General features: G+C 48.1%; 1 protein-coding gene across 2 annotated transcripts in view; it reads right to left on the minus strand.

Annotated features, from left to right (window-relative positions):
- The window catches only part of shmt2 (serine hydroxymethyltransferase 2 (mitochondrial)), a 35,349-nt gene that overhangs the window by 11,659 nt on the left and 1,190 nt on the right, over positions 1 to 22,500 (minus strand). Inside the window, exons 2-5 of one of the 2 annotated variants that reach the window (XM_046310776.1) lie at positions 8,134 to 8,331; positions 1,334 to 1,413; positions 576 to 776; positions 130 to 211 (exon numbers count right to left, since the gene is read on the minus strand). In XM_046310776.1, coding sequence (XP_046166732.1) covers positions 130 to 211; positions 576 to 776; positions 1,334 to 1,413; positions 8,134 to 8,331 — 561 coding nt within the window. Of the gene's footprint in view, positions 1 to 129; positions 212 to 575; positions 777 to 1,333; positions 1,414 to 7,943; positions 7,961 to 8,133; positions 8,332 to 22,500 lie in introns of those variants that run through there. The other variant, XM_046310777.1, reaches the window with a different exon arrangement.

The raw sequence follows: 22,500 nt of genomic DNA on the forward strand, positions 1-22,500 counted from the left end.
CCTCCTTCTCAAACCGTATTGGAGGAGAAAAATCGAAAGTCCCTCCCCTCAGACCTTCTCTTCCAACGGGTTTTGAGAAGGAGATGAGGAGAGAGGGACCGGGAAGGAGTAGAGTGTGGCTCTGCTTACATTGAGCTTGTAGGGCATGGACTCAAAATAGATGGAGGTAGCAGATATCCTCTTGGTGTCAGACATGTAACCATGGGTCAGACTGCAGAAGGACAACAATAACAACAACATTTGTGTTATTCAATATACTTTTAGGACATTTAGCAGACGCTCTTATCTACAGTGATTTAGTCAGCCTGCTTGGTATGATTACTGTGTAGCACCATTATTGTAAGTTACTTACATTAAACACATTTAAAAATATGGTGTCCATTATGACAGTAAAGAAAAGGTAGAGTGAAATGAGGAAAGTAGAGAGCTGGTAGTCCGTGAATTGGTGAGGGAAAAAAAATCAAGAGGCCGACCACGAGAGGCAGAGGTAGAGAGAGGCAGAGAACTGAATAGACAGAGACTGAGGTAGAGAACTGAATAGACAGAGACTGAGGCAGAGGCAGATGGCTACATACTGTCCACCGTCAGGCAGGTCCAGGCCCATGATGCGGTCATGAGGGTTGAGGACGGCGGTGTAGGCAGCGAAGTTGGCGGGAGAGCCAGAGTAGGGCTGGACGTTCACCCCCCACAGGGCAGGGTCCAGGTCAAAAGCCTCCAGGGCTCTCTTCTGGCACAACAACTCTATCTGGTCTACCACCTCAGCTCCACCGTAGTACCTAGAGGAGAGGGTTAACACCATCTACTAAACCACCATAGTACCTAGCGAGAACAGGGCCACGTTCATTGGATCACACAACAGAAGAAAACAGACTGAAACCAGGAGGAACTACCGGTACTTGTCTGATTAGAAAAACTCACCCACTTCCTGTTACGCGTCATAACTATTGCTGTGCCTAATTGCCAATGCAGGAATTATAATCCTAATTCTGATTAAAACAGTTCTGGGGAATTGGGTGAAAAGGAGAAGGTGCCTAGGTACAGTATGTTGGAGGGGAAATGGGAACAGGGCAACAGATGGGACAGGATAGTCATTTTCAATCTGATCATTTCAATAAGTAGAAACAGCAATACAAAACAGAGAAAGTCTTCGTGTTCCAGTAGCCACACTAGCAATGCATTGGGCATGCATTCTCAGTGGTGTGCTAACCTAGTATGGTCAATGCATTGGGCATGCATTCTCAGTGGTGTGCTAACCTAGTATGGTCAATGCATTGGGCATGCATTCTCAGTGGTGTGCTAACCTAGTATGGTTATTGTTACGTAGTAGCCTTACCTCCTGCCTGGGTAGCCCTCTGAGTACTTGTTATTGAGGCAGGATCCTTGGGCCTCCAGCGCAGCCCGACTGCAGAAGTTCTGGAGAGGAGAGGCAAACCAGAAGCTGGACATCAGGATCAGTTCAATGCAAGAGACAGATGGAAAAGGCCAAGGCAAATTATAAACTGTTAAGTGATTAGTAGAACCCCACCCCCAAAGACAACAGCAATCACACTCTTCAACCAGACTTCATACACTGCCTCTTCTATTCTCCTCTACAAGGAAAAAGAGAAAGCACCATCACTGCTATAAGCGGTGGTATTGTTGCCCTGTCACTGGATCATCAAGGGCTGTCCGACAACAAAAATATCTTGGTCGGCCGAGAGTTCTGTTCTTTAAACCAATCGATTGGGCAAAATTTTTAAAACGTTTATTTTCCACATATATGGACACATCCTGAGTGTTTTAATCAAATCAACTACATGCACTGAGCTTGTCTGATGCTTTAAGACACGCTGTTTGATTAAATAATTAAGACACGACCGGAATTTGATTGTGCCATGCCGGGCTCAGACTTAAAAAAACAAAAAAAACAAATGACAGCAAGTGACCAGCAATATAGTTAGAGCCACTTCTGGCTTAAAATTTCTGTTACCGAAATCCCAAATTTGTTTAGGAGAAACATTTCCTAAACCCTCATGTCTTTACATGACACGTGTATGCATCGCATTCAGACGACCAATAGGGCCAGACCTATAGCATATCATAACCAGACCAATAAATTGGTTGTGAACTCTGAACGCCGTAACATGTGACAGCAAAATGGTTGCGGAGGAAGTGACAAATAAACTTGAAACGGAGTTAATGTTTACTGGTTGCTCAGGAGGTAAAGGGGAAGTCAGAAGTGTGGAATAAATGTGACTAGTTGCAGAAAATAATGGAGATCAAGAAAAAAGAAGGTGAGGAGCAAGGCATTGTGTGCATATTATGTCTACCAAACAGGTGCTGTTAGATTACATTGTTCCAAACGTTCTTTTAACGCAACGTAACGTAAACAACACTACTAGCTAGCCAGCTAGCCCCCGAATAGCAGCACTGCAGAAACTATTACACTCAACGGAACGACTTGATTAGTGTAGTGTCAACAACGCACCCACTGCCAGCTAGCCTACTTCAGCAGTACTGTATCATTTTAATCATTTTAGTCAATAAGATTCTTGCTACGTAGCTTAACTTTCTGAACACTCGAGACGTGTAGTCCACTTGTCATTCCAATCTCCTTTGCATTAGCGTAGCCTCTTCTGTAGCCTGTCAACTATGTGTCTGTTTATCCCTGTTCTCTCCTCTCTGCACAGACCATACAAACGCTCCGCACCGCGTGGCCGCGGCCACCCTAATCTGGTGGTCCCAGCGCGCACGACCCACGTGGAGTTCCAGGTCTCCGGTAGCCTCTGGAACTGCCAATCTGCGGTCAACAAGGCAGAGTTCATCTCAGCCTATGCCTCCCTCCAGTCCCTCGACTTCTTGGCACTGATGGAAACATGGATCACCACAGACAACACTGCTACTCCTACTGCTCTCTCTTCGTCCGCCCACGTGTTCTCGCACACCCCGAGAGCTTCTGGTCAGCGGGGTGGTGGCACCGGGATCCTCATCTCTCCCAAGTGGTCATTCTCTCTTTCTCCCCTTACCCATCTGTCTATCGCCTCCTTTGAATTCCATGCTGACACAGTTACCAGCCCTTTCAAGCTTAACATCCTTATCATTTATCGCCCTCCAGGTTCCCTCGGAGAGTTCATCAATGAGCTTGATGCCTTGATAAGCTCCTTTCCTGAGGACGGCTCACCTCACAGTTCTGGGCGACTTTAACCTCCCCACGTCTACCTTTGACTCATTCCTCTCTGCCTCCTTTCCACTCCTCTCCTCTTTTGACCTCACCCTCTCACCTTCCCCCCCTACTCACAAGGCAGGCAATACGCTCGACCTCATCTTTACTAGATGCTGTTCTTCCACTAACCCCATTGCAACTCCCCTCCAAGTCTCCGACCACTACCTTGTATCCTTTTCCCTCTCGCTCTCATCCAACACCTCCCACACTGCCCCTTCTCGGATGGTATCGCGCCGTCCCAACCTTCGCTCTCTCCCCCCCGCTACTCTCTCCTCTTCCATCCTATCATCTCTTCCCTCCGCTCAAACCTTCTCCAACCTATCTCCTGATTCTGCCTCCTCAACCCTCCTCTCCTCCCTCTCTGCATCCTTTGACTCTATGTCCCCTATCCTCCAGGCCGGCTCGGTCCTCCCCTCCCGTTCCGTGGCTCGATGACTCATTGCGAGCTCACAGAACAGGGCTCCGGGCAGCCGAGCGGAAATGGAGGAAAACTCGCCTCCCTGCGGACCTGGCATCCTTTCACTCCCTCCTCTCTACATTTTCCTCCTCTGTCTCTGCTGCTAAAGCCACTTTCTACCACGCTAAATTCCAAGCATCTGCCTCTAACCCTAGGAAGCTCTTTGCCACCTTCTCCTCCCTCCTGAATCCCCCCCCTCCTCCCTCTCTGCAGATGACTTCGTCAACCATTTTGAAAAGAAGGTCGACGACATCCGATCCTCGTTTGCTAAGTCAAACGACACCGCTGGTTCTGCTCACACTGCCCTACCCTGTGCTCTGACCTCTTTCTCCCCTCTCTCTCCAGATGAAATCTCGCGTCTTGTGACGGCCGGCCGCCCAACAACCTGCCCGCTTGACCCTATCCCCTCCTCTCTTCTCCAGACCATTTCCGGAGACCTTCTACCTTACCTCACCCCGCTCATCAACTCATCCCTGACCGCTGGCTACGTCCCTTCCGTCTTCAAGAGAGCGAGAGTTGCACCCCTTCTGAAAAAACCTACACTCGATCCCTCCGATGTCAACAATTACAGACCAGTATCCCTTCTTTCTTTTCTCTCCAAAACTCTTGAACGTGCCGTCCTTGGCCAGCTCTCCCGCCATCTCTCTCTGAATGACCTTCTTGATCCAAATCAGTCAGGTTTCAAGACTAGTCATTCAACTGAGACTGCTCTCCTCTGTATCACGGAGGCGCTCCGCACTGCTAAAGCTAACTCTCTCTCCTCTGCTCTCATCCTTCTAGATCTATCGGCTGCCTTCGATACTGTGAACCATCAGATCCTCCTCTCCACCCTCTCCGAGTTGGGCATCTCCGGCGCGGCCCACGCTTGGATTGCGTCCTACCTGACAGGTCGCTCCTACCAGGTGGCGTGGCGAGAATCTGTCTCCTCACCACTGGTGTCCCCCAGGGCTCTGTTCTAGGCCCTCTCCTATTCTCGCTATACACCAAGTCACTTGGCTCTGTCATAACCTCACATGGTCTCTCCTATCATTGCTATGCAGACGACACACAACTAATCTTCTCCTTTCCCCCTTCTGATGACCAGGTGGCGAATCGCATCTCTGCATGTCTGGCAGACATATCAGTGTGGATGACGGATCACCACCTCAAGCTGAACCTCGGCAAGACTGAGCTGCTTTTCCTCCCGGGGAAGGACTGCCCGTTCCATGATCTCGCCATCACAGTTGACAACTCCATTGTGTCCTCCTCCCAGAGCGCTAAGAACCTTGGCGTGATCCTGGACAACACCATGTCGTTCTCAACCAACATCAAGGCGGTGGCCCGTTCCTGTAGGTTCATGCTCTACAACATCCGCAGAGTACGACCCTGCCTCACACAGGAAGCGGCGCAGGTCCTAATCCAGGCACTTGTCATCTCCCGTCTGGATTACTGCAACTCGCTGTTGGCTGGGCTCCCTGCCTGTGCCATTAAACCCCTTCAACTCATCCAGAACGCCGCAGCCCGTCTGGTGTTCAACCTTCCCAAGTTCTCTCACGTCACCCCGCTCCTCCGTTCTCTCCACTGGCTTCCAGTTGAAGCTCGCATCCGCTACAAGACCATGGTGCTTGCCTACGGAGCTGTGAGGGGAACGGCACCTCAGTACCTCCAGGCTCTGATCAGGCCCTACACCCAAACAAGGGCACTGCGTTCATCCACCTCTGGCCTGCTCGCCTCCCTACCACTGAGGAAGTACAGCTCCCGCTCAGCCCAGTCAAAACTGTTCGCTGCTCTGGCCCCCAATGGTGGAACAAACTCCCTCACGACGCCAGGACAGCGGAGTCAATCACCACCTTCCGGAGACACCTGAAACCCCACCTCTTTAAGGAATACCTAGGATAGGATAAGTAATCCCTCTCACCCCCCTTTAAGATTTAGATGCACTATTGTAAAGTGACTGTTCCACTGGATGTCATAAGGTGAATGCACCAATTTGTAAGTCGCTCTGGATAAGAGCGTCTGCTAAATGACTTAAATGTAATGTAGAAATTATATAGTAAACACTAAATCAATTATAAAAATGTACTAAAGTCTTCTGTAATAAAAGGGCATACTTTTTTTTTTACAACAAAGACTAAAAACAGTTGCATTCATTTGTGAAAACAATTTCCGAAATTGAACGGTTTATTTATTGTTTACACTAAATAATTAAAGGGTCGCCTTGTTATTTTATTTAAAAACTAAAATCCTTGATTGCATTTCAAATCATGAATGACTCGTACGCTGTGTGACGACATGACCGAATGAATGATGGGATACAGGCAACCTATTTTTATAGGCCTACGGTATTAAAGACTAAACAGGATGTACTCTGAGGCCTACAGCTTGATGGTGCTTATACAAGGCTGCTATATTAAGCCTACTGATGATAATGACATTACTTATTACGATCATAATAATAAAAGTATATCAAGAGGATTATTATAAATATACATTTATGACAATATGGAACAGTGTAAACTGTAAATAAATGATAAAGAATACCAGAGAGGGTTGCTCTAATGGAAAAAGTGTAAAAACCTTTATTACAGCATAGCAAATATTAAAACCAGGCGAATGTGAAATTGTTTATTTGACATGTGGCTGCGTGAGGTTTGGTGCACACGGAATCAGTATGTTATTAAAAACAAACACTCAAAAACGGGCAACTTATTTCTGTAGATATGGATTCTTTATAAATTAACAGTTAGACTATCGATTATAGATCTAATTAAGTTGGGGTTTGCGCCCTCATCACTTTTCTTAGACAATTAAGGTAAGGGCTGTTTTCTCGTCTCCTCACTCTGCTGCTGCCTCCGCCCGATGGTTCAACACCAATACGCTGGTTAACGTCGCTATTATGCACACATCAACACTGTCTAAGAAAAGGCGGCAATTCAACAACTCAGAACTGCAGACAGCGACCGCTATTAGTGCTGCACCATTATATAACCATGTTACATTTCAGTAGCATGTCTGATGGACTGCCTCATCCCCACAGCCTCCACAAGGGATCAGTCCACTCAGAACGTTTGGTCTCTATTGATAGTTTAGGTGGCAGAGGGGCCAGGATGTTACCGTGTTTCTAAGGCAGAGGGGCCAGGATGTTACCGTGTTTCTAAGGCAGAGGGGCCAGGATGTTACCGTGTTTCTAAGGCAGAGGGGCCAGGATGTTACCGTGTTTCTAAGGCAGAGGGGCCAGGATGTTACCGTGTTTCTAAGCACAAATTAGGTTCCCTGCTATAGCGACCATAAGTAGTGTCAGGCCCACCGATGGAGAGGGAAGGGACTGTCTGTAACCACTTCTGACAGTGTCAGGGAGAGGAGGGTGACAGGGGATAGACACCTCAGTGTGGCATCTTGACTCTTCAGCTCAGATTATCACAGTGCCTGTCAGGTTTCAGACCGCGTCACGCGGGCCTCCCTACAGGGTTGTATGCTAATACCGCTCAGACTTCACCTCCACTGGAGAAGGAGATGTGAGATAACAGCTCAGGTAACAGCGTACACATTTCTGCTGTGTGTGCCACACTGAGAAAGCACCCCACTCCTCACATTATACTTGGAAATGCAATCTGAATGCAATGCTAACGACACATACTGACATAGAACTAACTCAAAACATGTTATGGTGATTTCAGATACAAAGAGCAGCAATTGCCCCCACTCCTAATCTGATAGTGCTAATCTTAGGCACACCCCACATTGAACCCCCCGTCCACACACTAACAGAGGGCCACTCAGCTCAGAGGAGGAACCTCAGGCAGATCCAGCCCAGAGGCCCAGAGGCCCAGATCTCCATCAGCAGCAGATATTTGTAAACAATGAATGTGTTCATGCAAAAACATTGAACCGAAAAAGTATTGTTGTATCGTATCCCATATATCTAGATTTTTCATTAAAGGAGAGATGCACATCCTTAGTGTGACTCTGGGCCTGTCAAACTGCTTCTTTCTCAACTGACCATAATAGATAGACTGACTAACATACAGCTGACCATGAGCTACAGGCCTCCTCTTTCTGACAGCCAACCAGAAAGACAGATAGCGAGCCAGCCAACCAGAAAGACAGATAGCGAGCCAGCCAACCAGAAAGACAGATAGCGAGCCAGCCAACCAGAAAGACAGATAGCTAGCTAGCCAGCCAAACAGCCAGTCACACACACACCTCAGAGGCAATGAGCTCCAGTCCTCCTCTTCTGACAGCCAACCAGAAAGACAGATAGCTAGCCAGTCAAACAGCCAGTCACACAGCCAGTCATACACTCACCTCAGAGGCAATGAGCTCCAGTCCTCCTCTTCTGACAGCCAACCAGAAAGACCGATAGCTAGCCAGTCAAACAGCCAGTCACACAGCCAGTCACACACTCACCTCAGAGGCAATGAGCTCCAGTCCTCCTCTTCTGACAGCCAACCAGAAAGACAGATAGCTAGCCAGTCAAACAGCCAGTCACACTCACCTCAGAGGCAATGAGCTCCAGTCCCCGACACTGCCTGTCCTTCTCTTTCCGCAGCAAGTTCCACATCTCCGGGTCGTCCTGGGCCAGACTGTCCTGCCCAGTCCACGGGGCCTCCTGTTCCACACTACGGGTAGCCGCATGCTGGCTCCTCCTCGCCCCAATGCTGCTCAGGGCCACCGGGGAACGCAGGCACAATGGCTGGTAGGGAAAAACACAGACAGGGGAACAGGTCATTTATGGATCCATGATTAAAAAAAAAAAATATCCGGGTTGTGTTCACAACAAAAGAAGAAAAGATTAGAAACAGAGGTGGTGTTAACATGCAAAAAATAAATGGCAATTTCACAAGAACACACGTCTGATCTACAAATCCCATTGGTTAAGACAACGGTAGCATTAGAGGCCACTTATTGTCTGAATACCCGGTGAGGGGTGGTTGGAGATGTCAACAAAGCAGCACGGCAGAAAAATATGCTGCCAAGTTTTCAAACTACCGGTCGTTTTCTTTTGTTGAGAGGACATATAAAGCAATCTGTGCATTTCAACAACCATATGAATACAGCCATTTCTCTTTGTCCTTCTGTAGCTCAGTTGGTAGAGCATGGCGCTTGTAACGCCAGGGTAGTGGGTTCGATCCCCGGGACCACCCATACGTAGAATGTATGCACACATGACTGTAAGTCGCTTTGGATAAAAGCGTCTGCTAAATGGCATATATTGTTTGTCAAAAAACAAAAAATGACCTACCATGGTTTTGAACAGATTAGATTATACTACTTAGAACGAACGCACCAAGAAAAATAATGCAACATGCATGCAGATGCAGTAAGTGACAAACTAGGGATAGCTAACGATGTCAAAGCATAATGCACCAACCAGGTAACTTTCATTCTGAAATAACTTTATATTTCAGAGTTCGTCAGATATTAGTTTAGATGCTTGAAATTGGCGTGGTAGCGAACTAGCAAACTATAGCTAGCAAGCTGCTTCTCAAAAGTAGATCAAAGTGCCTTCAGAAACTATTCAAACCCTTAGATTTTTTTTTCAAATGTGTTACGGCACGAATTTTGTAACCGGCCGACACACAATAATTAATTTAAAACATTTAAATTAATGAATTAAATGAAAAGCTGAAATATCTTAGGTCAATATGTATTCAACCCCTTTGTTATGGCAAACCTAAATAAGTTCAGGCGTAAACATTTGCTTAACAAATCACTTAACTTGCATGGACTCACTGTGTGCAATGTTGAACATTATTTTTGAATGACTACCTCATCCCTGTACCTCATCCCTGTACCCCCTCCCTGTACCCCCTCCCTGTACCCCACACATACAGATAATTGTAAAGGTCCCTCAGTCAAGCAGTGAATTTCAAAACCGATTCAACCACAAAGACCAGGGAGTTTCACCAATGCCCCAGAGGGCACATATTGGTACATTTTTTTATTAAAAAACAGACATTGAACATCCCTTTGAGCATGGTGAAGTTATTAATTACACTAGATGGTGTATCAATACACCCAGTCACTACAAAGATACAGGTGTCTTTCCTAACGCAGTTGCTGGTGAGGAAGGAAACTGCTCAGGGATTTCATAAAGCCAATGGTGACTTTAAAACAGTTTGAGTTTAATCGCTGTGATAGGATAAAACTGAGGATGGATCAACAACATTGCAGTTAATCCACAATACTAACCTAACTGACAGAGTGAAAAGAATCCTGTAAGGAATTTAAATCCTAAACATGCATCCTGATTGCAACAAGGCACTAAACTAATACTGAAAAACAAAATCAATGAACTTTTTGACCTGAATAGTGTTATGTTTGTGGCAAATCCAATACAACACATTACTGAGTACCACTCTCCATAGTTTCTAGCATAGTGGTGGCTGTATCATGTTATGGGTATTGCTTGTAATCGTTAAGGACTGGGGAATTTTTCCAGGATAAAAAATAAACAGAATGGCACTAAGGACAGGCAAAAGTCCTAGAGGAAATCCTGGTTCAGTCTGCTTTCCACCAGACACTGGGAGATGAATTCACCTTTCAGCAGGACAATAACCTAAAACACAAGGCCAAATCCACACAGGAGTTGCTTGCCATGAAGGCAATGAATGTCCCCGAGTGGCCAAAGTACAGTTCTGACTTGAAATTCCTTGGCAAGACATGAAAATGGTTGTCTAGCAATGACTGACAAACAATTACACAGAGCTTGAACATATTTGAAAATCATTCTTTTAAAAAGTCTCACAATCCAGGTGTGCAAAGGTCTTGGACTTACCCAGAAAGACATCTGTTTTGCTGCCAAAAGGTGCTTTTACAAAGTATTGACTCAGGGGTGTGAATACATCAGATATTTCTGTATTTCACAAAAAAAAAAAAAAATTAAATAGTAAAGAAATGTCAAAAAACATGTTTTCACTTTGTCATTATGGCGCATTTTCTGTAAATGGGGGATACATTTTATTCAGTCCATTTAACAACAAAGAAAATCAGTCTAACAACAAAATGTGGAAAACGTCAAGGTGTGAATACTTCCTGAAGGCACTGTAACGGATTAATCCAAACTAACTATTTTAATGTTCCTAGAAATTACAATAGCTGACATTTTCATTTGATCTGTTTGGGATACACCAGGATCTATACTGTTCTACACAACATGTCACCCTGACACCTACAGTAGAGCATGATGAGCACAGAGGGAAACAATCAAATTGGCCAGTCAAGCTTTTTTGTCCTACCAGATCTGCGATGAGTAGGTTCGAGCTACTATATCCCTTGGATGTGGCTGTTCAGTTTTATTCAGGTCCCAGGCTTCCATGACTGTTATTTACAGAAAATAAGTTATTTTCGCTTTAGCTCCATCTGTACTTGATAGAGCAGATCTAGTCTGTAGTGAGGAAGTATGCTGTCTGACTCATTGGGAGGGAGCGGACTCAGAGGCACCACGACGGTCCATTTACTTCGTGCCGTTAGAATTTATGCTATTAAAATCACGAGACTTCATTGGGGCAGTTCTCCCTCGTGGAAAATAGCTATCCAAGCAATGTTCGCAAAGCCTATGCTTCCATGGTGCTGCTGCCAGGCACTGAGGGGCAGAGTCATAGTATCCGAATGGTGTTATGTAATATAATATAATAATATATGCCATTTAGCGGACGCTTTTATCCAAAGCGACTTACAGTCATGTGTGCATACATTCTACGTATGGGTGGTCCCGGGGATCGAACCCACTACCCTGGCGTTACAAGCGCCATGCTCTACCAACTGAGCTACAGAAGGACAAAGGTCATTATAAAAAAAGAAAAGGACAATGAATGGTGTTAGGGTTGCAAATTTCTCGATTTTCAGCCAGGTTTCTCACAACTCTAATTTCCCCCCAGAAATGGCAACTCCTGGCGTAGTCTGCAGTTCCCAATAACAGCTCTCGGCTGTTAACTAACCGTATATCTTAGCTGTTAAGACTGTAAAATGTATCTTCCTCAAATCAGTAGTGTTGGACCTACAGTAGGAGTGTCAGAGACACGTACGACACAACCAGAATGGTTTCAGAAGATAGGATAAGATAAGATTTATTTAAAATTGTACAGTAGCCTACTTTGTTGTCAATGTCTCTTTAACGATTAATACATCTAGACACATGAAGGCACACATAATTCTATTTTTAACACGATATCTCCCACTTATGCACTCCAATATGTAACTAATATAATTTAGAGTTAGCTTGGTGTTTGAGTGATAATAATCAGCATGGTTGTATGCCTCTATCAGCTGTACTTAGGGAAGGGAGCTAGCTAGCTGCTTTGAAGAGCCAGCACAGAGCAGAAACAGCAGGACCTCTGCACAGCACTTCCTCTTATCTAATCTCAGCTAGCAGCCTAGTTCTCTGCCTGACTAGTTCTCCACACAGCTAGCTGCAGGACAGTGTGGGTACATGCAAATTAAATAGCTCACCACCTTTTATTAAACAGCAGGACTGGCCTAATGATGGTCTTCTATTTCCCCAGACCCCCTACCGAGCCAGTCTCCGGTGTACTGCAGGGTGATGTGTAACTTCACTTTAATAGTGCTATTAAAATACAATTAACACAAATGATTGTGACCAGGATGACTGTACATACGGGTTATATACTGTCTGGTGTGTGTGTGTGTCCATCTCCTGAGTCACAAAAACAGTTTATTTTTATTTTTTAAACACTGCACTTCTGAAAGAGAAAATATTTGTCAAAACAAGTAGAATTCATCCCTTGAAAAATAGGTCACAGATTATTGTGCACACTGCAAAGTCATAAATACCACAGGCCATTTTTCACACAACTATCTCCAGAACATAGGAACACACTCATTCTAATGACAGGTTATTTACACACATCTATTAGCCTACAACATTAAATCTTTATCACAGATCGTTCACCTTCACGAGCTGCTGTGGCTGCTTCCTCTAAAAAAAAAACATGTACGAGCTCTTCCAGGAGCTGCCTGGCAGGCCTGCAGTTACTTCCCCTGGAGCTCCTGTGGTGCTGATGAGGAAGCATATCTAGGGCCCCATCCTCTCCTCCCAGGTTGGCACATTAAATGGGTGATGGTGAAACCCAACTCTCCTGGCCTTCTGTCAGCCTGCGGGCCACTCAGAGTGTGTGAGGAGGAAGACAGCTAAGGTCCACCCGAGGGAGAGGGGGGGTGAGGAGTCCTAAGGAGACAGCTCAGGTCCACCCGCCTGCTCCCTCAGGGGACATGTTCCACACACACAGAAATCACATGGGTCATTAAGTACTGACGGGACCTGTCCTTTGCCGTCTACACACACGCTGGCACATACACCCACACAGGGTTGCTTACAGCAGAGAGCAGACGGAGGTGTCCATCTGTCTGCGCTGAGGGCATCCCCTCCTTTCTGCACTGGTGTCACTGTAGGATGCAAAACAGAGTGGCACTGCATCCTTTTTATTAGCTCCTTATACTCACACTCCCATCAAGCTCTCCTCTGTCCCCCTCCCACCCAGGGCTGGCCTGGGAAGCAGGCTCCTCTGTCCCCCTCCCACCCAGGGCTGGCCTGGGAAGGCCTCCCACCCAGGGCTGGCCTGGGAAGCAGGCTCCTCTGTCCGCCTCCCACCCAGGGCTGGCCTGGGAAGCAGGCTCCTCTGTCCGCCTCCCACCCAGGGCTGGCCTGGGAAGCAGGCTCCTCTGTCCGCCTCCCACCCAGGGCTGGCCTGGGAAGCAGGCTGGCCTGGGAAGCAGGCTCCTCTGTCCGCCTCCCACCCAGGGCTGCATCCCACCCAGGGCTGGCCCTGGCCTCCCACCCAGGGCTTCTGTCCGCCTCCCACCCAGGGCTGGCCTGGGAAGCAGGCTCCTCTGTCCTCCCACCCAGGGCTGGCCTCAGGCTCCTCTCCCCCTCCCACCCAGGGCTGGCCTGGGAAGCAGGCTCCTCTGTCCCCCTCCCACCCAGGGCTGGCCTGGGAAGCAGGCTCCTCTGTCCCCCTCCCACCCAGGGCTGGCCTGGGAAGCAGGCTCCTCTGTCCCCCTCCCACCCAGGGCTGGCCTGGGAAGCAGGCTCCTCTGTCCCCCTCCCACCCAGGGCTGGCCTGGGAAGCAGGCTCCTCTGTCCCACCCAGGGCTGGCCTGGGAAGCAGGCTCCTCTGTCCCCCTCCCACCCAGGGCTGGCCCTGTCCCCTCCCACCCAGGGCTGGCCTGGGAAGCAGGCCTCTGTCCCCTCCCACCCAGGGCTGGCCTGGGAAGCAGGCTCCTCTGTCCCCCTCCCACCCAGGGCTGGCCTGGGAAGCAGGCTCCTCTGTCCCCCTCCCACCCAGGGCTGGCCTGGGAAGCAGGCTCCTCTGTCCCCCTCCTCTGTCCCCCTCCCACCCAGGGCTGGCCTGGGAAGCAGGCTCCTCTGTCCCCCTCCCACCCAGGGCTGGCCTGGGAAGCAGGCTCCTCTGTCCCCCTCCCACCCAGGGCTGGGCGATAGTCTCCTCTGTCCCCCTCACACCCAGGGCTGGGCGATAGTCTCCTCTGTCCCCCACCACACCCAGGGCTGGGCGATAGTCTCCTCTGTCCCCCTCACACCCAGGGCTGGGCGATAGTCTCCTCTGTCCCCCTCCCACCAGGGCTGGGCGATAGTCTCCTCTGTCCCCCTCCCACCAGGGCTGGGCGATAACACCCAAAAAAAATTCAAAGATTTGGACGATTCACGATCTCAATTTCCCTGAACAAATTACAAAAGGCCAAGACATAATTCTTCATTGAATTTTCTTTATAAAAATTGTAAAAAATATATACACAATGCCTCAAGGCCTATTTCTGCAAAACAAATGAGCAACACTGTGCCAGGCTGTCATCATTGTATGCAAATCAATTAAAAAATAATGAAAAAAAGGTATCCCTAAGAAGAACTTGCACAATAATAAATCAAATTATAAAATTCTGTCAAACAAAATATTGTCCTTTACTTTGTTCTTCACAAGTTTCTGGAGAGGAACACGCGCCCGTCTACTGACTCTGGCTTTAGGCCCTGGCGAGGAACACGCGCCCGTCTACTGACTCTGGCTTTAGGCCCTGGCGAGGAACACGCGCCCGTCTACTGACTCTGGCTTTAGGCCCTGGCGAGGAACACGCGCCCGTCTACTGACTCTGGCTTTAGGCCCTGGCGAGGAACACGCGCCCGTCTACTGACTCTGGCTTTAGGCCTGGCGAGGAACACGCGCCCGTCTACTGACTCTGGCTTTAGGCCCTGGCGAGGAACACGCGCCCGTCTACTGACTCTGGCTTTAGGCCCTGGCGAGGAACACGCGCCCGTCTACTGACTCTGGCTTTAGGCCCTGGCGAGGAACACGCGCCCGTCTACTGACTCTGGCTTTAGGCCCTGGCGAGGAACACGCGCCCGTCTACTGACTCTGGCTTTAGGCCCTGGCGAGGAACACGCGCCCGTCTACTGACTCTGGCTTTAGGCCCTGGCGAGGAACACGCGCCCGTCTACTGACTCTGGCTTTCTGGCTACTTCTGGCTTTAGGCCCTGGCGAGGAACACGCGCCCGTCTACTGACTCTGGCTAGGCCCTGGTCTACTGACTCTGGCTTTAGGCCCTGGCGAGGAACACGCGCCCGTCTACTGACTCTGGCTTTAGGCCCTGGCGAGGAACACGCGCCCGTCTACTGACTCTGGCTTTAGGCCCTGGCGAGGAACACGCGCCCGTCTACTGACTCTGGCTTTAGGCCCTGGCGAGGAACACGCGCCCGTCTACTGACTCTGGCTTTAGGCCCTGGCGAGGAACACGCGCCCGTCTACTGACTCTGGCTTTAGGCCCTGGCGAGGAACACGCGCCCGTCTACTGACTCTGGCTTTAGGCCCTGGCGAGGAACACGCGCCCGTCTACTGACTCTGGCTTAGGCCCTAGGCCTGACTCTGGCTTTAGGCCCTGGCGAGGAACACGCGCCCGTCTACTGACTCTGGCTTTAGGCCCTGGCGAGGAACACGCGCCCGTCTACTGACTCTGGCTTTAGGCCCTGGCGAACACGCGCCCGTCTACTGACTCTGGCTTTAGGCCCTGGCGAGGAACACGCGCCCGTCTACTGACTCTGGCTTTAGGCCCTGGCGAGGAACACGCGCCCGTCTACTGACTCTGGCTTTAGGCCCTGGCGAGGAACACGCGCCCGTCTACTGACTCTGGCTTAGGCCCTACGCGCCCGTCTACTGACTCTGGCTTTAGGCCCTGGCGAGGAACACTGGTCTACTGACTCTGGCTTTAGGCCCTGGCGAGGAACACGCGCCCGTCTACTGACTCTGGCTTTAGGCCCTGGCGAGGAACACGCGCCCGTCTACTGACTCTGGCTTTAGGCCCTGGCGAGGAACACGCGCCCGTCTACTGACTCTGGCTTTAGGCCCTGGCGAGGAACACGCGCCCGTCTACTGACTCTGGCTTTAGGCCCTGGCGAGGAACACGCGCCCGTCTACTGACTCTGGCTTTAGGCCCTGGCGAGGAACACGCGCCCGTCTACTGACTCTGGCTTTAGGCCCTGGCGAGGAACACGCGCCCGTCTACTGACTCTGGCTTTAGGCCCTGGCGAGGAACACGCCCGTCTACTGACTCTGGCTTTAGGCCCTAGGACTCTGGCTGGCGAGGAACACGCCCGTCTACTGACTCTGGCTTTAGGCCCTGGCGAGGAACACGCCCGTCTACTGACTCTGGCTTTAGGCCCTGGCGAGGAACACGCCCGTCTACTGACTCTGGCTTTAGGCCCTGGCGAGGAACACGCCCGTCTACTGACTCTGGCTTTAGGCCCTGTGACATGTCACAATGTTCCCAGCTGTGCTAAAGACCCTCTCCGAAGGGGCAGTTGTAGCAGGAATACACTGGTACTTTTTTTTAAGCAAGCTAACTCAGTCTTGAGATGTAGGCCTCATGGAGCCTTCACCACCCAAGTGGATCTTTGTGTCAGGGGTCTAAAAGCACTGACAACAAGTAACTTGACAACTCAGTTTTGATGTCGTCCTCCTCCGACTCTGGGCCAGACAGTGCAGTCTTCTTGACGAAGCTTTGCCAGTGTTTTCTTGCCTTTCTTAGACACCAGTTCACTTTCTGTGGCTCACAGTTGTGCCCAGGGTGACGTGTGCTTTCCTCAGCTAGCAGAGACCTCCGCTCTAAAAACAGATGTTTGTTTGATGCTCTCCATCTTGTCGTCATCTGCTATACATGTGGTCCTGAACCCGGGGATCCACCAGCGCGGACATATCAAGGTGTTCCACTGTGGCAGGATCTTCGTACTTATAGTTGAGATACTGTAGTGGGGGCACTGTTGATTTTCTTTGCGAGCGTGTCCTCACCTGCCTCTGGCTGCAGGAGGCTGCGGTTGAACAGGTTTTTCACAGGCAGGAGGTAGGAGACGCTAACGTAGTTCACCCAAAGACAGCGCGTCAGTGAATTCCCGTAGTGGGCCCATGGCTTTGTTCACCGACTCCAACACATTGATACCCTGACAGTTGGGCACCAGGTGCCTGCTTTTCTTCTGAGCCCAGGACTCGGGCTATGGCCTTTTCTTGTTCCAGGATTTGTTCTATCATTTTCTGTCTTGACCCCCACATGGTTGGGGAGTGGTGAGCTGGTAGACTGAGCTCAGCCTGTGCTCCAGACAAGTCTCTCCTCTTGTTCCAACTGAAGGGAAAGGTGCTGACCACCTTCTTGCACAAGCCAAAGGCACGGTGAGAACTCGTGGGTCTTTCACACCAGTCTCTGAAAATAATGAAGAAAGGATTCTAAGAAAGGCAGCATTTTAAATAATGTGACAAGTACAGTATTCAGTTGACCTGTCAAACCAACGACACCTCATCTCCCCCTCCCACAAGTCTATTCTATTGTTTAGGAATGATACACCACAAGCTGTTTGAATGTGTAATCATTTTGACTGAAAATGTATTAAATTTAATGTGTTATAAACTAGAAAACAGCCTGTGGTTCTTTGCTATTGGATTGGTAAAACGACAACTACTAACACAACCTACAGCTGGCCCGAACACAACTTTTTAGAGAACGCACTTTAAAAATTATCCAATGTCACACTTACCGATGGCGAGGTGAAGCCACTGCAGGCGGGTCCAGTTGTCCGAGCGTAATGCTGTTACCATGTTGCTCACGCACACCTGTCGGTCTTCACTCATCTTCCACGATGCCAGAGAGCCTCTGAGACCCTGGGCTATTACTTCACCCGTACGATCATCTTCCACGATGCCAGAGAGCCTCAGACCCTGGGCTATTACTTCACCCGTATGATCATCTTCCACGATTCATTTACGTAGTGGACTGTCAAACGTAGGTACGGCTCTGAAGTTCTGCTCGACCACAGATTGGCTGTGGTGGAAAAATAAAACACTAGCCAGCTTCTCTGCGACTCTTCGCGGGTGGCAGTGTATAATCGCAGCAGGACCATATATTTCGCTATGTAATAGAGCTCCTTCCACCGCAAACTTTTCTTGGTTGTGCTGCTGCTGCTTTTCATAGCAATCGTCTTTCGAGACATTTTGCACAGTACATTCGTTTGCTGAACATCAGACCGGTTAAACCCGAACCACTTCCATATTACTGAAAAAACATTGCTGCCCTTTCCGTGGATGATTTCGTCCTCGCGGCGCCTCGCGAGAGGCTGAGCCGGCGTCCTCGCGAGAGGCTGAGCCGGCGTCCTCGCGAGAGGCTGAGCCGGCGTCCTCACTTTCCATGTTGGTGGAACTCTTACCAGCGCTACACTTCTCCGGGGGCGGTTACAATTTGTGAAAGGCTGTCTAGGGTTGTGATTGGTGGATAACATAACCTCTGTGCACGTGTTGTCACGCAACTGGGACAAAATTGGACATTGGGCTGACAGAAGAGACAGTGAGATGTTGTAACGTTTTACAAATGCAACATTATAACAAAACCTCGATTCTTCCGATACAGGCATTTTCCATATCGTGCTAAAACAAACTAATCGCCCCAGCCCTACTCCCACCTCAGTCTAGCCTGGGCAGCAGTCTCCTCTAAACAGATGACACTCCTCCTCCCCGAGGCCTGCTCTGCCTGCTGCACCCCCCACATCATTACACTGTATTAATTTAAAAAACAGCATGATTAATTGATCCTAGAGAAGCAGTGAGAGGATGTGTAGATGCTAAGGACCAGATCTGTCACAGTTGTTGGCAGCACTATATTTAGACAACAGATGAATGTCTTTTGAAGGTGGACTGGATGAGAAACTAGTAGTGACGACAAGCGTACATGAGATCAGCAGGTTGTCTACTATGTTCTAGTAGGGAGGTACTGAGGCATCACACATGGTCACGAGGTTGAGGATGCATTGTTTTGTCATTTCCTGTCTGACCGGCCTCTACGCCCGGCCTGCTACTATCCTTTTTGGCTGCTAAAAGAAAGAAACAAAGAAAAGAAATTCCCAACTATCATTCCATTTTAACTGATTATTTCTGTCATCTTCCTCTGTGTCGTTGAAGAAGAGTCCATTTTCCAGATGACTGCTGTCCATCAGGCCTGGTGTGAAACTACAATCAGCCTTGTCACACGGGTGACAGAGAAAAGAGCGAGTGAGGAGGAGACGAGGGCAAGAGAGGGGTGTAAAACAGGGCAGAAGTATCAGTCAGGAGAACAGCCGCTGCCTCTCTTCCCGTCTCTGACTAATAGGAGAACTGCCGTTACAAATTGACCCCTGATTCAGCTGGGATGACAAGACGGACAGAGCCAATGGAGGAAACAAGGAGAAAACTGGCCAGGGTGAAGTGGGTTGACGTCTGGCTGGAGACAGAGGCGGGCGTCACAGGAACAATCAGCGGGGCTTCAGTCTAGCGGTACAAAGCCTCCAAAACATCACAACGACGTTAACCCCTTGTTATAGGCCACTGACAGTTGAGAGGGCAGTTCAAGGAACACATCTGTTACCTTCTCCACATCCAATGTTTACATGTAAGCCTAGGCTAGACAAACTGGATCCCGTCTGCTGCTTAACTTGTATCTGTGCAAACACTTCTGTTTTTCAAAACGTAAGCAACAGTGATGCGAATGCTGGTTTGTCATTGGTGAGTTTTAGAGAGGCTACTACATTATGCATGCGGTATTTTTTATTTTTAAAAAATCAGGTGCTGGTTGATTGGCAGCAACACAGAATTCTTGCCAAATGCCTTTTTAAACAACTGCTTTAAAGTTGTTTAATAAATACAGATCTCAAAATGACTTTGCCTCTTCAGAAAACAGATCAGAAAAACTACCACAGTGCTTCAAAAAGAGAAATAAAGGCCATCACAATGAAACACTTGTGTTGTGTATCTGGTGGTTTCAGGGCATTGTATTATATTACAACGTCTTTAGAAAATACTGGCTTTTCCTCACACATTATGTCTCAAATATGCAGAAACCATACTGGTAAAGGAGTGTTTTTTTCAGTCACTGAAGCCCAACACAGAACTTTAAGGTTAGGGCTCACCGGAAAGTGAGTGTCCGTTTCCCTAGATACCAGATTGGAATTCAGGCACTCCTGTCTCACTGTCTTTGCTCAAGTAAATGTAATAAATAAAAAAATCTTTAAAATGCCATTATTTATTTAACCTTTATTTAACTAGGCAAGTCAGTTAAGAACAAATTGGAATTCTGGCACTCCTGTCTCACCGAGGAACAGTCTTTGCTCAAGTAAATGTATTTTTTCCCCAATTTTATTTAAAATGCCATTATTTATTTATTTAGCCTTTATTTAACTAGGCAAGTCAGTTAAGAACAAATTCTTATTTACAATGACGGCCTACCCCGGCCAAACCCCGGACGACGCTGGGCCAATTGTGCGCCGCACTATGGGACTCCAAATCACGGCCGGTTGTGCTACAACATGGAATCAAACCAGGGTCTGTAGTGACACCTCGAGCACTGAGATGTAGTGCCTTAGACCGCTGTGTCACTCGGGAGACCCCCCCCCCCCCCCGAGAGCTAATAAGGCTAAGACCTCTAACATTCACTCGTAAGTTCATACTTCTTATTCAAATTGAAAGCGTAACACATGTAGGCTATAGCCACTCAAAGCCAACAAGCAAGTCAAGGATTCTACAAACAACCACAGATTTTAAAATCCAGCCCATTCCAAACACAATGAAAACCACGATCCTCAAAATAACTACAGTCTAATACCCACTGTTCCTAGACCAGTTTACCCACTGTTCCTAGACCAGTTTACCCACTGTTCCTAGACCAGTTTACCCACTGTTCCTAGACCAGTTTACCCACTGTTCCTAGACCAGTTTACCCACTGTTCCTAGACCAGTTTACCCACTGTTCCTAGACCAGTTTACCCACTGTTCCTAGACCAGTTTACCCACTGTTCCTAGACCAGTTTACCCACTGTTCCTAGGCCAGTTAACCCACTGTTCCTAGGCCAGTTAACCCACTGTTCCTAGGCCAGTTAACCCACTGTTCCTAGGCCAGTTAACCCACTGTTCCTAGGCCAGTTAACCCACTGTTCCTAGGCCGTCATTGTAAATAAGAATGTTCTTAACTGACTTGCCTGGTTAAATAAAGGTTAAATAAAGGCTCAATAGTACAAGGGGCTCTTTATAGAAGCAGATTGATAAATTACATTATAGCCATGAAGAAACAATGCAGACAGGCCAGACTCCAAAACACGTTGAAACTAGCCATGTCGCATAATGTAGTCTAGTTATGTGTAGACTATATGGCAATTTCACTGATTTTCAACAACAAAAAAAAACATCTGCTGTGAGCAGTTTTGAATTGCATTTAAACTTCAAGACAAGTCTTCCTCAAGTGCCACATATGTATAACTAATTCACTACTTTGTGGTAGGCCTACTTTACTGAAGTTAAAACAGCCACTCGCGCTAAATGAAAGCCCAGGAGGCAGATATATGATTACAGACAGTAAGTAGTTCAGAGATGATAGGCCTTGGACCTAAAAACCTCAGTAAAGTGATTAAGGCCACCTCCTTATTTCCACATGGGTGCACGCCACCATACAGACTGCAACTCGTGAGATCTTTGAAATTGCATTAGGATGCATTCATAACTGATTAGCACAATAGGAGAAGCATGGAAGCCATTCAGTCATCTTAATAGGAAACATTAACCCAAAGAGCCGCATTGCACCAACTGCTCTACATTAGTTTGTCTGCACAACAGACTCTCACTTCCTTGTCTAATCCACGTTGAGAAGGTTGCCACTTCACGAGTGTTCGGCTCGCTCAGTGTGAAATGGCCTCCCTAACCCATCACGTAGCCTTTAGTCTCATGACAACCTCTATTTGGATCTGGGTACTGAGATTAGGATAACCATCACATAGCCCATTTACACAAAAGGTGATATGTCTAGGCTCCAATCCTGGATGCTAACAGATCAATAACTTTGCCTCTGATACACAAACCTGTTGCATGTTTGTTTGAAGAGTGAGACCAGGTGAATACATAGACTGGCCATTGAAAGTGTTGTGACAGTTTGATGTATTAGCCCCATGCAGACAGAAATACTATCTTGATACTTACATAATAAACATCACACTACTAGGTTCCTTATTAGCTGACTGGTGCAATTAAGAAGTACTACCTTGAGAAGGGTTAATATTTGTCGACTGTTCTTGCAGAAAAGCTGTATTTTGCACTTTGAGCTTTCAGATTACTGCCCTGTCTAGGATAATGCTTGAAGTTTGTAAAGAACGTTTGTAATTTGTGCAATAAAAACTCCCTCTGAAAGGATCCCAAACACTGTAGCCATCAAAGTCCACAAACATTTTATCAATCAACTACTGTCAAATCGTGAAACATATTCACATCAGGTCCTTCTGTAGCTCAGTTGGTAGAGCATGGCGCTTGTAACGCCATGCTTGTATGGCGTAACGCCATGCCTT

The sequence above is a fragment of the Oncorhynchus gorbuscha genome, linkage group LG18 (assembly GCF_021184085.1).
Source record: "Oncorhynchus gorbuscha isolate QuinsamMale2020 ecotype Even-year linkage group LG18, OgorEven_v1.0, whole genome shotgun sequence".
In the NCBI taxonomy this organism is placed as follows: domain Eukaryota; kingdom Metazoa; phylum Chordata; class Actinopteri; order Salmoniformes; family Salmonidae; genus Oncorhynchus; species Oncorhynchus gorbuscha.